This window comes from Danio rerio, chromosome 12 (genome assembly GCF_049306965.1).
Source record: "Danio rerio strain Tuebingen ecotype United States chromosome 12, GRCz12tu, whole genome shotgun sequence".
In the NCBI taxonomy this organism is placed as follows: domain Eukaryota; kingdom Metazoa; phylum Chordata; class Actinopteri; order Cypriniformes; family Danionidae; genus Danio; species Danio rerio.
Window position 1 is genome coordinate 32,291,836 of NC_133187.1, and position 17,524 is coordinate 32,309,359.

At 37.0% G+C, this 17,524-nt stretch overlaps 2 protein-coding genes across 6 annotated transcripts in view; one reads left to right on the forward strand and one right to left on the reverse strand.

The window, feature by feature from the left end:
* nhlrc2 (NHL repeat containing 2) overlaps window positions 1-5,495 on the reverse strand; it is a 41,264-nt gene extending 35,769 nt beyond the window's left edge. For all 3 annotated transcript variants that reach the window (XR_012388061.1, XM_021480365.3, XM_073918568.1), the window contains exons 1-2: window positions 5,317-5,495; window positions 2,388-2,540 (exon numbers count right to left, since the gene is read on the reverse strand). Coding sequence is in view for 2 of the 3 variants with exons in the window: in XM_021480365.3 (XP_021336040.2) it covers window positions 2,388-2,540; window positions 5,317-5,479 (316 nt within the window). In the remaining variant the exon portion in view is untranslated. The remainder of the gene's footprint in view (window positions 1-2,387; window positions 2,541-5,316) is intronic.
* Window positions 1-17,524, forward strand: part of dclre1a (DNA cross-link repair 1A (PSO2 homolog, S. cerevisiae)) — an 81,371-nt gene that overhangs the window by 60,595 nt on the left and 3,252 nt on the right. The window contains exons 1-8 of one of the 3 annotated variants that reach the window (XM_073917422.1): window positions 5,699-5,726; window positions 5,826-6,303; window positions 8,584-9,933; window positions 11,933-12,066; window positions 12,809-12,927; window positions 13,084-13,227; window positions 15,673-15,818; window positions 16,272-16,426. In XM_073917422.1, coding sequence (XP_073773523.1) covers window positions 5,922-6,303; window positions 8,584-9,933; window positions 11,933-12,066; window positions 12,809-12,927; window positions 13,084-13,227; window positions 15,673-15,818; window positions 16,272-16,426 — 2,430 coding nt within the window. In that variant the 5' untranslated portion in view covers window positions 5,699-5,726; window positions 5,826-5,921. 3 annotated transcript variants of the gene reach the window in all.

A 17,524-nucleotide genomic window follows, 5' to 3' on the forward strand; every position in this document is an offset into this window, starting at 1 on the left:
TCGCCGCTATCTAGTGTCTCAACAGTATGGCCTCTCATGGTAGCACTGCGATCATAGGCCTCTTTATAGTAGCACTGTGATGCCCTCAAATTAGATAAAATACCCTGAAAATTATGGTGACGAAAGTGAATGAGCAAGAAAACTGATCATAAGAGGCACAGTGATGTTCTAAGCATTATATTTAATTAAGTTAAATGAACAGTGCAGTAAAGAAAATCCTCACTCTCTCATTGAGCTGCTTTGACTGTCCGGAGCTGCAACCATAGACTAACTGTCAATAGTTGGAGTCTGGAGATGAGCAAATATTTTAATGGCCTAGCATGTATTTAGGCCTTTTTACATAAAATAACTGAAATTTCTGAGTTTTTGTTAATATGGCAAGCTCACTAAAACCTGGCTGGAAATATTAATTAAATAAATATATTTTTAAACTTATTTAATAATATAACTTTTTCAAATATAGGCCTAGTTTTTGCAATAAACTGTAGTTTATCGACCTATTTCCTTTTAGTAAAGAAGTAATGTATTACGGTGTGCATTTAACTTAAGCATCAAATATAGACTACGCTCCAAACTTTTTCTTCTTGAGATATGTTGAATTTTTCTTCCATCATTTGCAGTGTTTCTAAATTGCATTGTTATTTATTTATTTATTTATTTATTTATAATGGTTATAAGAGACCTCCATTTAAGTTTCATATAAGAGATCTCCACTTAAGTATCATACTTAGAGGGAAAATGTGCTTTAGGCATTACAAAGCTTGAAGCATCAGAATCGGTAGTCAGTATCGGCCGATCACCATGACAAGGAATCAATATTTGGTATCGGCTGTCCCTAATTGAAAGTGTATTAAATGTAAGCAAAGTGTCTAACCCAAGGTTTCTAATAAATGTATTTTTTTCAATGTAAAAAAAGTAAATGTAAAAATGAGATTTTAAAATGTTTCCTCATCATCACCTGGAACATATGTTCAAAAAAAATTACAATAAAGAAGTATTTTATTGTAAGAGGTATGCCAGTCAAGTTTTTTTTTTTTTTTTACACCGAATAACATTATAGTGGGCATCAATCCATACTTAAAACAATACTGCCTACAACTATGTGGATACCTATTCGTTATAGATATCGCTGTCAATTTCACATTGTCATTGTATTTGCACTGTCTGTATTTTGCACTGTCGTTGTATTTGCACTGTCTGTATTTTGTACTGTCTGGAGCCAGCACCTAAGCTTTTCTCTCATCATAGCACACATGCTGCTGATGATGTGACAATAAAAGTGATTTGATTTAATTTGATTTGATGATGTAAATTTTGGTAAATCATTACTCAGGAAAAAAAGAACTAAATAGGACACTTTTTACAGTAGAAGTAATTGTCAAAACAAACACTTGTCTTGCTGCTTGAAAATTGCTATATAAATGGATTCATACCTAATAATAAATCACACAAAAAGCATTGGATAGGGCTGGAAGTACTCGAATATTTACTTTAAAATGTACATATAAACTTAAAAGCTCTAATATAAGGTTAGTATTTGTACAAACTATGTTGCCATAAATAAATCTGAATTTGTGCGTTAAAAGCCACTGAAATACTGACAAATCAAAAGTATATTCTGAATTAATTTCTATAATAACCTTCTAAAACCAGCAGTATTAAAAATGCATAAAAACAAAGTATCTGCATAAAACTGAAAGGCCACTGCTCTTTAATTTACCAACAACAACAATAAACTCTAACAACGATCAACTCTAATAATTAGCAAGACACTGGGAATAGTGGCGAGCTCCTTTAACAAAGCAGTGGTAACAGAATGTACCAAAAGCAGTGCCAGCATTAAGGTATGTGTGAGATATGCCAGCGAGTGGGCTGACGGCTACATTGCCAGTGGCCCTGGATGATCCAACAGGAGTGGCTACTGACGGGCTACTGACAGCTGGAGCTGATAGCACTGGTCACAGAGCTGCTATAATAAGCCGCAGACCAGCAGAATGGTGTATCTATGCGAAACTCCCTGCCCTCAGGTCCGGTCCCCGGATATTTAAAGCCCCATATCCGATAAAGTTTTATGATAATACCAATGTGTTGCTGGACCAGAAGAAAATAGTTATCAAAATCCAAAAAAAATCTGATCCTGTGATCCCATGGGTATGATCTACAACATGATTGTATGGTTCAAATCAAAACAGCCAAGAAACATTCATCTGGATTGGCTGTTTCCATGTTAGAAGATGCCTTTCATTTATCTAACCGTGTAATATATAAATCATGGAGAGCACTTAAAATAAATGAGTCAGGCTAGATGCCATTATGCAATCTATCACTCACATTCTTATTTACATTCATACCCAAACATAATGCCCGTGCCTAACAACTCGATGTACCTTGTATGGAGTAATTCTTCTCCAGCTGATGTAGATCAGGAAGTATGTGGATGCAGTTTATGCAGCAGTAGGTGAAGAAGTCAAGCAGCACCACTTTCCCTAATAGTTCCTTCCCGAGTGACAGTGGACCATCTGTGTTTAACCATTCCAGTCCTGCTAAATAACAGTGGAAAGGTTAAAAATTTACATTTTTCAATCAGCGGTTCAAAGTCAAGTCAAATCACTTTTATTGTCACATCATCAGCAGCACGTGTTAGCTTAGGTGCTGGCTCCAGACAGTACAAAATACAGATAGTCCAAATACAACAATACTCAAAGACAAAGTCCGGTCTTCGATGTGCAACGAGGGAGCCAATTTCCCAAAGTGTGTGTCTGTCGTAGGTAATGAGAGTGTGTACATCCAGCACGAAAAATGACAAAAATACAAGTAAAACACACAAAACAAAACAAAGTTTGCTAGGAGCTCGCAACACGGTGGCCATGCTCTGCACCATCTTGATGACGTATACAGTATATCACAAGCAGAAATGCTGTTGCCACATATAAAACAAGTAAAGTGATAATTTAGCACTTTAGCTTCCATTAAAAAAATTTCCAACAAAAATTGCCATTAAAATTTGGTTAAACTCTGTTTCTGACACTAAGCAAAAACAAGTTTTTGTTGTAATGATAAGCTATGGAGAAATAAAGGTCAACTGGGTGGTTACATTTCCAGTTAAAGGGTTGATTGAATGTTTTATTTTTCTTATAACTCTTGGGTGAAACAATGTTTCTTAGTCATTCAGCATAACAGTCAAACTTCATTCAATCACTAATTTCCCTTCAGCTTACCCCCTTATTTGTCAGGGGTTGCCAAAGCGGAATGAACCACCAACTATTCCAACATATGTTTTACGCAGCGGATGCCCTTTCAGCCGCAACCCAGTATTGGGAAACACCCATTTATATTCACTCACACACATATACTATGGCAAGTTTGTTTACCCAATTCAATTATACCACATCTTTGGATTGTGCTGGAAAACCAGAGCATGCGGAGGAAACCCACACAAACTTATACCCACAGATATGCCAACTGGCCCACCCGGTACTCGAACCAGGAACTTCCTTGCTGTTGGGTGACAGTGCTAACCATTGAGCCACTGTTACACACTTAATATTACATTTTATTATAAACAGGTGATTTGAAGGAGAGCGGCAAAACATAAAGAACTAAAATTACAACTAATGAGTATTTTGGGGCTGAACATTTAATGTCATCAATGATTAGTTTTAAATATGACTGACACAAATAATTGTTGCGTAAACTGCTGATTGTAGCCCTGTCATGATATCTATTTTTTTGTTGTATGATATATTACACCAAAATATATTGCGATAAACAATAGTATTGTGATTTTAAAACCATTTTATGCCACTCATTATATAATGCCAAAATGACAATATAATATCATCACAACGCAAGTACACTCGTCCAAAGATTTTATTTTATTCATTCATTCATTTTGCTTTTCAGCTTAGTCCCTTTATTAATCCAGGGTCGCCACAGCGGAATGAACAGCCAACTTATCCAGCTTGTTTTTACGCAGCTGATGCCCTTCTAGGCGCAACCCATCTCTGGGAAACATCCACACACACTCATTCACACTCATCCACTACGGACAATTTAGCCTACCCAATTTACCTGTACCACATGGCTTTGAACTGTGGGGGAAACCGGAGTAGCCGGAGGAAACCCACGTGAATGCAGGGAGAACATGCAAACTCTACACAGAAACGCCAACAGACCCAGCTGAGGCTTGAACCAGCAACCTTTTAGCTGTGAGGCGACAACACTACCTACTGGGCCACTGTGTCACCCCGATTTAAAAAAAAAAAAGTAATAATTTTTTTTCTTAAAAATATTTAATTTAAGTATAGCCATTTAAACTATTTAATAACTAGGCATTGGAATGTGAAATAAATATATAAATAACAATAAATGTCAAGAAAAAACTGCAAAGCAAAAAGTGTGTACCAGATCTATTTTTGGTTGTTAAACACCCACATAAAAATATACTAAAGCAATTTAAAGTACTAGTAATACTAGTGATTTCTTTAACCATACTGACACTGACACCTTTAATACAGATAGAGATGTTGCAAGAATTGTTTTTTCTGTATGGTTAATATATATTGCATCACCAAAAAATGATCTAAGTCATGCCCATGTGTTGTGCATTAAGTCGATATATTGATTATTGCGACAGGCTGTTGTTTGTTACTCATTTCATTAGCTGTCTTAAGTATATAGTAGTAAAAACGTACACTAACGTTACCTGACAGAAGTCCTGTAGCCTATACAAGTTTTAGGGACAACTAATAATAACTTGAATTTTAGTTGATCATTTGGTATTAGAAGTGGCTTATATGAAGATTTCACTTATGACCACATACTGAATGTAACCCCAAACCATGATTTTTCCTTCACCAAACTGTGAGAATCTTACCTTCCGCCAAGTCAAGTTATTGTTGCTCTTACAATTGCAATCAACGCCAAGACTTTTGTCAGGCAGTGTACAGTAGAATAGTCTCTAACTCTATATGAATTCACCCTTAAAAAATATTAAAAATAACTATTCAGTTACAATATACGTAAATTAAATCTAGTAATTGAGTACTCTCTGTAAGTTTGCTGAGACCATCCAAAACTAGATGTTCATTAGATCACTTGTTACAGCAGTGTGGCTCACTTTTGACTCAATACAACATTACAGAGCAATAAACAACCGTCAAATGTAATCGACTTGTCATGTTTTATGTTGTCAGTCTTTTATCTAAAACCAAGAATCGATCAATGATTAAGTTCTGCTCAAGTTTTAAAGCCACTCCCATGAGATACAATCACTGTATACACTCCCACTGCCATTGAGTGTATTAATACACTTGCCTTCTTCAAAATCCGGTACAATCAAATCCTCCCTCTCGTCTATTTTGAGCAAATATTCATGTACGAGTTTTTCCTTCTCTTCTTGACTCGTCGTTTCCTCTAAATCACAGTCTAGCTGGCCCTGAATGAGGAAAAGATCTGTCAGCTTACTGTAAGACGCCATGATTCTCACTCACAACAACGCAGAAATTAATCTCGGCACTTTCGACAAACATATCGCTTCAGCATTCTTGATAACAAAAGAAAAAAAAACTTGTATGTAATTAGGATATGAAAAACTTTTAAAAATAATATACGTAATAAATGTATAAATAAACACTTGATATGTTTTATGTAATTATTCGGAAGAATCTGGCAATGGGGAAAATGCTAATATCAACGCAAAAATAAATACTCTTTCAACATTGGCGGTAAGAAACACTCGTCTGATTTATCTAACGTGAACAGTTTTTAATTGATATACTGTAACAAAATGCGCTTTTATTAATGTTTTTATGCTTTCTGGACAGATTTCTGTATGATGCGGATTCTAGTCGCGGTTTTATTTTCCTAAGAGATCATGAATGTGATGTTACAAAACTGCTCTGTTACAAAACTGGATACAAATGTCCCAGAGCGGGTCTGAGAGTGACATTTGGGATTATAAACCTCTTAAGAAAAACAAAAAACGAAGCTGTAAATCACAGGGATCAAGAGAACATGTGACAAAGAGGAAGAAGGAGAGCACAGTGCAAAAAACAGTCAAAAGTGCTGAAAAACACACTGATTTAGACCACCAGATCGGGAGTAATGCTCCTAATAACACAGTGAACTCAGGATCCGAGGATGTGAATCATGGGACAGTTTCTCGGGATGTCCCTAATGCAGACTCTCAGTCAGGAAGAGGCTTCTGTCCTGTCTGTCAAATGCCATTTTCCATCCTGGTTGTCCAGTCTCAACAATGGCATGTTGCAGAATGCTTAGATACAGCTGCTGACAACTGTAAAGGTAATGGTATTAATAGTTAATACATTTATTTTGTCTCCTAAATGTCCTCCTCACATTGTACATTTTGGACATCTCAATTTCATAACGCAGGGGTTTCAAACCGGGATTTGGGGACACTAATGGGGCCAAAGCAGAGTGCTAGGGGGTCAATCTGAATTTGTTGAATGAAAACATAAATGGAAAAAATACATTTAGAAAATAATACATAAAAAAAAAATTAATTAAGATGAACACATTATTATAAAAAACAGATTTCGGAATCATAATATTGTAATAATCAAATAATTTAACTTATGATAAAAAAAAGCAAAAAAGAAAAAGATGAATTCAAATAAATAATTGTGGGAAAAAAATTGTAATAATAAAAAAAATCTTAAATGTTAATTTGTACAATAAAACAATGTAATTTTTTTTAGAAACTAAATATGAATGTAGTGTTAAATGTAATACAACTTATTTTTTAGACCCATTTATTCATTTGAATTTTCACAATTTAAAATGAGGTGTTTTTACAAACCTTACAGATGCCTTTTACGTTTCCAGATGTTGAATCCTTGGTCTAAAATCAATTCCGTTCAGCATGTTATAGAATTCCAACTTAGCTGAAAATATGACTGAATAAACATCAACAACAAAAAAGATCATTTAAATTTAATGAATCATATCATATTGTTCATGTTATCTTGATATATGAAATAATATTACTATTTAGACTTAAACACCTACACATTTTTTAATGCAAGTCAATAATTAAAATTTATTATATTTACATAACATTTACTATAAAGGACTGTAAATGTCACAACATTTCATTGTTAATAAGGTTTTAGCACCCTGTCATTAGTACAGTATTTCCAATAATATTATTGTTTAATATAAGCAGGGTTCCCACACTTCCTGAAAGTACTTTTTTTTTTAAAAACTCTCTTTTAAAGTGCTTGAATTGTACTCAATTGACAAAAACAGAACAAAAAAATTCTTAAATTTATTCATTTTCTGTTCGGCTTAGTCCCTTTATTATTCTGGGGTCGCCACAGCAGAATAAACTGCCAACTTATCCAACGCATGTTTTATGCAGCGGATGCCCTTCCAGCTGTAACTCGTTACTTGGAAACATCCATACATAATGGACAATTTAGCTTACCCAATTTACCTATAATGCATGTCTTTAGACTTGTGGGGAAAACCGGAGGAGCACCCAGAGGAAACCCACTCCAACACTGAGAGAACATGCAAACTTCACACAGAAACACCAACTGACCCATCCAAGGCTCAAACCAGCGACATTCTTGCTGTGAGGCAATCGTGCTACTAACTGCGCCACCGTGCATCCGAATTCTTAAATTAAAAATCTTAAATTTTACTCTTGTACAATAACACTGACAAACTGCACATTTTATCAATATTTCAGAAACATAATATATCGGACATTAATATAAATCATAGGTCTCAAAATCCATTTCTGGAGGGTTGCAGCTCTGCACAGTTTTGCTGCAACCCTGATCAAACACAGTTGATCCAAATAATCGAGGTGTTCAAAAGAGGAAAATATCTCATTGCATTTTTTTTTCCGATATTGCGATTGTGATTTGATTTGCAATTTAATTTTGTTGTCAAGATTTAGCTCACTAACCTGTAGTACTGCTGAAATGCAGGGATGTTAGTTGAAAAAGAAACTAAAAAGAAAGATATTAACATACTTCAACATTTATTCAAATTTGTTTTTAAATATTCTGTAATTCAACACTAATTTTTTATCTAAAGCAAACAATAAGCACAAATAAAATGACCTTACCTTTCTGTAAGTTCCAATCAAATTAGGGAGATAATGTAGCTTATTATACACACAAAAATATATATTATAAAATACAGAACACTCAGGCTGATAAGAGGCAGATTGAAAAGTTCGGATTGGGCAGAACGAAAGTGTACTTACTCAAATGGCTAGTAAGACTGTCACACACTGATGGCAGTCACACATTTGCTCTGGGCAGGGGGAAATGAAATAATGCATATATTCCATATCGCAGCCACTTGCATTTAGCTAATTGCAATGTTTCATTTGTGATTGTGATTTAATGTTGATTAATTGCACAGCCTCAGTACAGTAAGGACTTAATGGCACTATATATATATGCTGGGGTATAAATTACAATGGTTCTGGATTTAAAGTTAATGGTGCTTTTAAAAAAAGTCCTTTAATCTATGGTTCATGAAAGCGTGGGAACCCTGTATTAAGAAAACATAACTTAACACTCTTTCTGCCTTCTGATGTTACAGAATGCCCAGATGGTCTTCAGTGTATGTCCACCATTCCCAATCATTATAAAAGATACAACCACTCTCTGCTGGCTCAGAGTCGAGCGCAAAATGACTCCGTCCAAGCCATCTCAGACTTCAGCTTGAATTCAGTAAATAATGGCGCATCCACATCTGTTAAGGAGAGTTCAGTGGACAGCGCTGTGAATGTATCTGCTTCATCTAGCCAAAGTTCATCTCCTGGTGATAGACTGAAGGGAACTCCCACTAAATCTAATGCCCTGCTGCTTTTGCGTTCCCCCAACACCGAGGATATCAAGAAAAAGAAAGGCTGGTCACCCTCAGTCAAAAGATCTCAGTCACAGATTTCTTCCCAGGAGGCCAAAGCCAAGATTTCTGCTCCAGGTGAAGTACGATGCGTTGACAGTGCAGTTCAGACGCAGCCTAATGAGGTTAAAAAAGAGCTGTTTGAATGCAAAGATGATGACGATTATATCTCCTGCTCCCCACTTTCTGAGCTTCCAGAAGTGGATGAGGAGCACAGGGTGGAAAAATCCAATAATGACAGACATTTTTATAGTACTGCATTGCAGGAGGATGATGATTCTCTTAATCTTTTCAGTGATGAAGATGATGATCTGTTCTTTGATGTGATAGACCAGTATGAGGAACATGGGCCAGACAAAAGCTCATTAGACACCTGTGAGAAACAGCAAACATCATTAGCACCAGAAAGTCACCTGACTGCTTCCAGTTCCACAGGTGTTTCATTTCATCACTGCTCAACAAACAACAACAGTTCAAACTCCCAGCTACAGTCACCCCAAAGCTTGGTATTAGAGCATCTTCGGGACCGCATATCTACTCCTACACATGTCAAGAGCTTGACTTCATCTTTTGAGGAAGTTAACTTCACTCAAACAAACCAAGAGTCGTTTTCCAACCAAGCAGATCTATCCGCAACACAGTCTATGGCTCCTAGGAGGACTCAGATAAAGGCAGGTCCCTCTGGATTGAAACAAACAGACATTGGGGTGTTTTTTGGCCTGAAGCCGCTGCATGAAAAAAAGGCTGGGAAGGAAGTAAAGCCATTGGTCAGAGAGGCCGATCTGCAAAAGTCTAGAAGAGTGAGGGTTTCAGAAGCTCAAGGGGAAGACGGTAAGCGTCAGGGTAGATGGCGTGGGAAGAGCAAAGCACCATCTGAAGGGTCCGGTGTCTCGCCTGCTGTAGAAGATAGTGTGGCTCTGCCCACGCAAACAGAAGGAAAGAGAGGAGGGAGGGCAGAGGGGCGGAAAAGATGGAACAGAGGAAAAGCGACAGATGGAGATCCCAAGGAGCCCAAACGCTGTCCATTCTACAAGAAAATTCCTGGTTTGTGAATGCTTTTTTTGACCTACTTAGAAACAATTGTTATGATTGCATAAGCGGGTATACTAGTAGCTGTACCCGAACTTAAATGTACTTTTAATCTTCTTTTATTATAATAATTCCTCTATTATTATTTAGTTTGTGGGACAGTCTTTTTGTCTAATCTAGTTTTGATAATAGGGCTGAACATAATAGGGCTGAACAATGCAGTGCTTAGCGTAATTGAGTAGTTATTTTGAAAATGAATATTTTTTTTTTCCCCATTTCTCAGTGAATGTAGGCAATGTATTTTGGTGCATTTAACATATAACAGATTTATTAAACAGATATATTTATTAAAATAATATTTTAGTCACTAAACCAATTTGAAATTAAAAGATAATACAATTAAATTGTAATTAAATTTTTTTTTTACAAACTACAAAATGTCAACTAAATAAAATTATTATTTGTTTGCTTCTTGATTTTTACTTTTTATTTTTATTTATTATTATTTTTTTAAGTATTTATTATTTTTCTATAACATAAATTTGGCTGTGCTATTTTTTGGACAGCTAATATGTATGCACTAATAGGGCTGTGCATTAATCCAAAATGTATCGCAATCGAAATTGCAATTAGCAAATCGCAAGTGGCTGCGATATGAAATGAATATGTGTTATATAATTTCCCCCACCCAAAGCGAATGCGTGGCTGCCATCTCTGTGTGTGACAGTCTTACTAGCCAACTGGGTGAGCACACTTTTGTTCTGCCCAATCAGTGTTGCACAATCAACCTATGCAGAACACCTGCAATTAAGCAAACAATCTGGAAAGTGACGACAATTGGGATAATGGTGAAAAATTTGTTTAATTTCTGAATATTTTAAAACAAATTTTGAATAAAAGTTGCGATACTTTAATATCTTTTCATCTTTTTTTTAACTAACGCTCACTGCATTTTAGCAATAAAAAGCTATGATCCCAAATATTGATCTGAAGTAAACTTGAGCTGACTACAAAATTAAATATCAAATCGAAATCGCAATATCTGTTAAAAAAAATTGCACACCCCATGCACAAATCTAATATTGTAAAGCTTCCTATTAAAATATGAATCTAAAAGATAGATTTGTGAGGGGTGTACTTGTATATGCTGAGTATATCGTTTGAGCATCGATATCGCAGTGTGTGTATCTGCAGTAGTCACATTGCAGGATTGGATTATTTATTAAAGGATAAAGATATTATGATATAGTATTTTATATTATTGTATAAAACTATTTACACCATGATTCAGACGGACAATCATTCATTTTCTTGTCGGCTTAGTCCCTTTATTAATCTGGGGTCGCCACAGCGGAATGAACCACCAACTTATCCAGCGCATTTTTACTCAGCGGATAACCTTCCAGCTGCAACCCATCTCTGGGAAACATTCACACACACACACATTCACAAACACTCACACACACTCATACACTACAGACAATTTAGCTTACTCAATTCACCTGCACCGCATGTCTTTGGACTGTAGGGGAAACCGGAGCACCCGAAGGGAACCCACGCGAACGCAGGGAGAACATGCAAACTCCACACAGAAACGCCAACTGAGCCGAGGATCGACCCAGCGACCTTCTTGCTGTGAGGCGGCATTACTACCTACTGTGCCACTGCGTCGCCCTACACCATGATAACCATGTTAATTTATGTTTAATTGTTCAATTTCTGTATTTCAGTGTTGTTAGACTGCCAGAAAACCATACAGCACTTTTTGTTTCACCATTACTTTTGCTCTGTCGTTTTTATATATGCTTGTAATTTCTTAGTGTTTATGCAGATGCACTGCATAGAAGAAGGCTTGATTACCCCAGTCGATCTAATTAATGAAATCTTTCCAAACAGAGCTATATGAATCATCTGATGAAATTATGATCATATTGCAGCAAAACAAAATATCGCAATGTCAGATTTTTTCAGTATCGTCCAGCCCTAGTTCATAATATGTTATTTGTCTGTACAGGAACGGGCTTTGCTGTGGATGCTTTTCAGTATGGCGTTGTTGAGGGTGTCACAGCCTACTTTCTCACTCACTTCCACTCTGATCACTATGGAGGCTTGAAGAAAGACTCTGCTGTCCCTATCTACTGTAACAAAGTATGTCTTCCTGTCTCATTGCACTTGTCTCAGTCTTCTGATTTTCACTATAAGCTGGAAACTAAGGGATAGTTCACGTAAAAATGATTTTATACCCATTAAATCATTAAATCATCAAATTATTTCAAACATTTATGCAGTTCCTTTTTCTGCAAAAAAATTTGTTGAAGTGTGTTGGGAAGCATGTAACTAGAGACCATTGATTTACTTTGTATCCGAAAGCACTGACCTTTCTTAAAATATCATCTTTATGTTCTACAGAAGTGGATTAATGATGAATATGCTGTAATTATGTTGTAAAATATATTGAGTTTCTTGCACAGGTTGGTTAATTTTAATAAAACCTCAGTGTTTTATGACTAACCATTGGCTTTATACGCATCACCAATGAACAGTTTCTGATACATAATCTTTAATGTTTAACTGAAAAATAAATTCATCTACATTGATAGCTTGAGGGCGAGTAAATTAATAGCAGGTTTTCATATTTTGGGTGTACTATCATTGTAACATAAAAGCACACAAATGCACTTATAAGGTTAATCTAAGGGTCAGATTGAGGGTCGAAAAGGAAATGGATAAACAAGTTTGAATTAGAAACTTGGCTTATATTATAAATGGGATTGGGAAGTGTGGAAACAAAATACCAGGAAACAGTGTGATGTTTTTATTCTTTGTGATTATGTAAGGGGGGATTGACTGAATCTAAAATGTCATTACTAACCAGTGTTAATCATGACAGGTAACCAGTAACCTGGTGAAGAGCAAGCTGAAGGTGGATGAGCAGTATATTCATGTTCTTCCAATGAACACAGAATGCATAGTTCAAGGAGTGAAGGTCACTCTCCTGGATGCCAACCAGTGAGTGTGTCTTTTAACCAATGTACAATTAAGACCCATTTAGTTCTTCATTGTAGATTGCTATGTTTCCTGCTCATTTTGTAGCCTCTTTTTTATTATTTGGACTGTTCACACAGAGCATTAAGACCTTAATTACTATGACTGTTTTCCCCCCAGCTGTCCTGGGGCAGCCATGTTGCTTTTTGTGCTGCCAGATGGCCAGACGGTGCTCCACACAGGTGACTTCCGGGCTGATCCGTCCATGGAGCGCTACCCAGAGCTGCAGGGTCTCAGGATACAGACCCTCTATCTGGACACAACGTGAGTTGAAAGCTACTTTTCAGTGCTGCATTATGGATTTGTTAATGAACAGCTCAGCATATTCTCACATAAACAGAAATGGATGCTAAAAGAACACCCTACTTTTTTTTTTGGAAAATGTACACATTTTATTCAGCAAGTCCCCTTTAGATAAAGAGTTCAGCTGATCTCCTGGTCTGGTGGGAACATCTTTAGATTAGCTTAGCATAAATCATTGAATCTTATTAGATCATTAGCATCTCACTAAATAAATAAATAAAATTATCCAAATATTTTTCCTGTTTAAAGCTTGACTCTTCAGTAGAGTCTGTAGCAAAGTCACTTCCAAAATAATTATGCCAGCATTAGAGTATCCTAGCCATATTGACCTATAAAATAGCTTTTCATTTTATAAAAACCTTTCATTTTATGTTGGCCTTAGTACACAAAACTACAAAAGGATCAAGCTGTTATAGGAAAATTATTAAAAATTATTATTATATATATATAGTTTTTTTACATTTTTGATTGAGATGCTAATGGTCTAATCTGCTTAAATGATTTGTGCTAAGCTAAACATGACCACAAAGATCGGATGAATGTATTCAAATATAGTAAAAGCCAACGGTTTAACTCTTGGTGACCTGTACAATTTTCCCCCCAAAAAGTTTTTTTTTTATAGATTTTCAATAGAAAGTGTTCATTTTTAATAGATTTGAAAAACAAAACATATTTTGTTTTTGGCCTGCAGCTAGCTCTCTGCAACTCTCACATGGTCGCTCACTGAAGCTAAGCAGGGCTGCTCCCAGTCAGTACCTGGATGGGAGACCACATGGGAAAGCTACACTCATTGGCCACTTTATTAGGTACACCTGTCCAACTGAATGGCAGCAACTCAGTGCATTTAGGCATGTAGACATAGTTAAGGTGATCTGCTGCAGTTCAAACCGAGCATCAGACTGGGGAAGAAAGGTGATTTAAGTGACTTTGAACGTAGCATGGTTGTTGATGCCAGACGGGCTGGTCTGAGCAATTCAGAAACAACTCATCTACAAGGATTTTCACGCACAACCATCTTAAGGGTTTACAGAGAAAAAAGAGAAAATATCCAGTGAGCGGCAGTTCTGTGGGCACAAATGCCTTATTGATGCCAGAGGTCAGAGAAGAATGGCAAGACTGTTTCGAGCTAAAAGCCAACCATAACTCAAATAACCACTCATTATAACTAAGGTATGCAGAAGAGCATCTCTGAACACACAACAAGTTTACCTTTGAGGCGGATGGGCTACAGCAGCAGAAGACCACACCAGATGCAACACCTGTCAGCTAAGAACAGGAAACTGAGGCTACAATTCACACAGGCCCAACAAAAAATTGACTAGAAATTGCAAAAACGATGCCTCTGGTCTGATGAGTTTCTTTTTCTGCTGCGACATTCAGATGGTGGGTCAGAATTTGGCATCAACAACATGAAAGCATGTATCCATCCTGCCTTGTATCAATGGTTTAGGTTGCTGGTGGTGTAATGGTGTGGGAGATATTTTCTTGGCTCACTTTGGGCCTATTGGTACCAATTGAGCATCGTGTCAACGCCACAGCTTATTAAAGTATTGTTGCTGACCATGTCCATCTCTTAATGACCACAGTGTACCCATCTTCTGATGGCTACTTCCAGCAGGATAACGCTCCATGTCATAAAACACGAATCATCTCGGACTGTTTTTTTTTTTTTAATATGACAATAAGTTCACTGTACTCAAATGGCCTCCACAGTCACCAGAACTCAATCCAATAGAGCACCTTTGGCATGTGGTGGAATAGGAGATTTGCATCATGGAAGTGCAGACAACAAATCTTCACCAACTGTGTGGTGCTATCATGTCACATGGACCAATTTCTCTGAAGAATATTTCCAGTACTTTGTTGAATCTAGGCCACGAAGCATTAAGGCAGAAGGGGGGGTCTAATCGTAAGGGTATTAGTAAGGTGTACCTAATAAAGTGGCAGGAGAGTGTAGGTTGCTGCCGGGAGTGGTGTTAGAGAGACCAGAAGGGGGCACTCAACCAACAGTCTGTGTGGGTCCTAATGCCTGTAAATTGACGAGGACTGTATACTGCTTAGTGAGCATCTTCCGGATGAGACATTAAATTGAGGTCCCGACCCTCTGTGGTCATTAAAAATTCCAGGATGTCTTTAGAAAAAAAAGAGTAGAGATTTGGGCATCCTTGCCAAATTTGCCCATTGCCCTTTGTCAATCATGGCCTCCTAACCATCCCCACATCATAATTGGCTTCACTCTGTCTCCTCTCCACCAATCAGCTGGTGTGAGGTTTGTGGTATGGCTCAATATGGCTGCCATTTCGTCATTCACCAACCCCCCGACACCCACAAAAAGCAATTTAAGTGTCCAGAAAAGCACTATATAAATGTAAGGAATTCTAATTAATTACTATTATTTATCCATAGGTACTGCAGTCCAGAGTACACATTTCCAACTCAACAGGAAGTCGTCACTTTTGCCGTAAACACAGCTTTTGAACGGGTGACTCTAAACCCTCGTACACTTGTGGTGTGTGGCACGTACTCCGTTGGGAAAGAGAAGGTCTTTCTAGGTGAGAAAGCAACGTTGTCCTGCTTTGTCCAGGCCTTGTGCTACTTTATTCGCTCTTGAAAGGACAGATTGTTCGCTTTTCTATTAACCGTGACCATCATGAATGAGCCTCCTATAAAACAAGTGTTTACAGAAGAGGTTTGCAGATGATGTCCTAGCTTGACTTTGAGATGACGTTCCTCTTTAATAGTTTGTCTTACAGGCTTATTGTTCTTTTTATAAATTACATCTATGATTAATGTCCTACGCCCATTTATTTCTACAAGCTCTGATCACATAATATCCTGCTCTGGGCCATTTCCTCAGTTTACAACTAATGTGTGATTTCTGTTGGCTGTCTTACTGAGTTGCAACTTCTTTCCAAATCCCAGTTACCAATTTTCATTCATTTTTTGTGACTATAGAGATGTACTCATTTTATTTTATTTTTTTACTCTCTCACCTGTTTTTCTAGCTGTATCAGAAGTGTTGAGCTCTAAAGTATGTTTGTCCAAGGATAAGTATAACACCATGTGCTGCCTGGAGTCTGAGGATATTGGCCAGCGCATCACTACGAATTGGCAGTCTGCCCAAGTGCATGTGCTTCCTATGATGCAGATCAATTTCAAAGTGAGTTAAACCGCACATAAAACTTCTGTGACTATAATTCTGCTCTAAATTACGAAATGCAGTTTTCCCCCGTTTGAGTTCATAGGTGTATAAAAATAGCCGATTATGCTAAACACAATCAATGAAGCTGTGTTTACTTATTCAATTTGGACTTTAAAATTCATACAGCGTTCAGTGTTATCTTTAATTTTCCTTGACAGCGCGTTTATGCTAATGCCAGAGGAAAAAAATACGATTCTAATTACAGAGACCAAGTGCCAACGCAGCAATTCTGGCACCGGTAGCACTGATTGAGTCAGCGTGACTGAAAGTACATTCTAATGAGACAGTCGCAGATAATAAAGATCAGCCATTTGATGTGGCCTAAACCATTATAAGCAACTTTTCTCACCCATGACAATGTGGATGTTGATTCAAAAGCAATTTCAAAGCTGTTCCCAATGAGAGAAGTGTTTAAATGGTTATGACAGGAAGAGGAGAAAATATAAAAAGGTTAATTGTAGATTGCACTGTATTTATATTTGCTGCAACATTGAAAAGTCATTATGTAAATTGAAGGAAAGAGGTTGATTACAGTGTGGCATCATTTGACTGTGATTACCCTGACCTTTTTTTGCCCTATACACTACCGTTTGGGGTCTATAAGATTGGTTAATGGTTTTGAGTCTTGTATGCTCACCAAGTCTACTTTTTGTTAGTTTATTAGTCATGATAATGCTATACTCGTATACACTAACCGGCTACTTTATTTGGCACACATGGACAACTGCTTGTTAACGCAAATTTCTAATCAGCCAATCCCATGGCAGCAACTCGATGCATTTAGAAATGTAGACATGGTCAAGATCAGAGGTGCTCAATCTTGTTACTGGAGATCTACCTTCCTTTACAGTTTAGCTCCTACCCTGATCAAACCCATCTGAACCAATTAATTAGGACCTGAAATCCACTTGATAATTACAGACAGGTGTGTTTGATAAGGGTTGCAACTGAAATCTGCAGGAAGGTAGATCTCCAGGAACAGGATTGGCCACCCCTGGTCAAGATGATTTAAGTGACTTTGAACATGGCATTGTTGTTGGTGCCAGACTGGCTCTT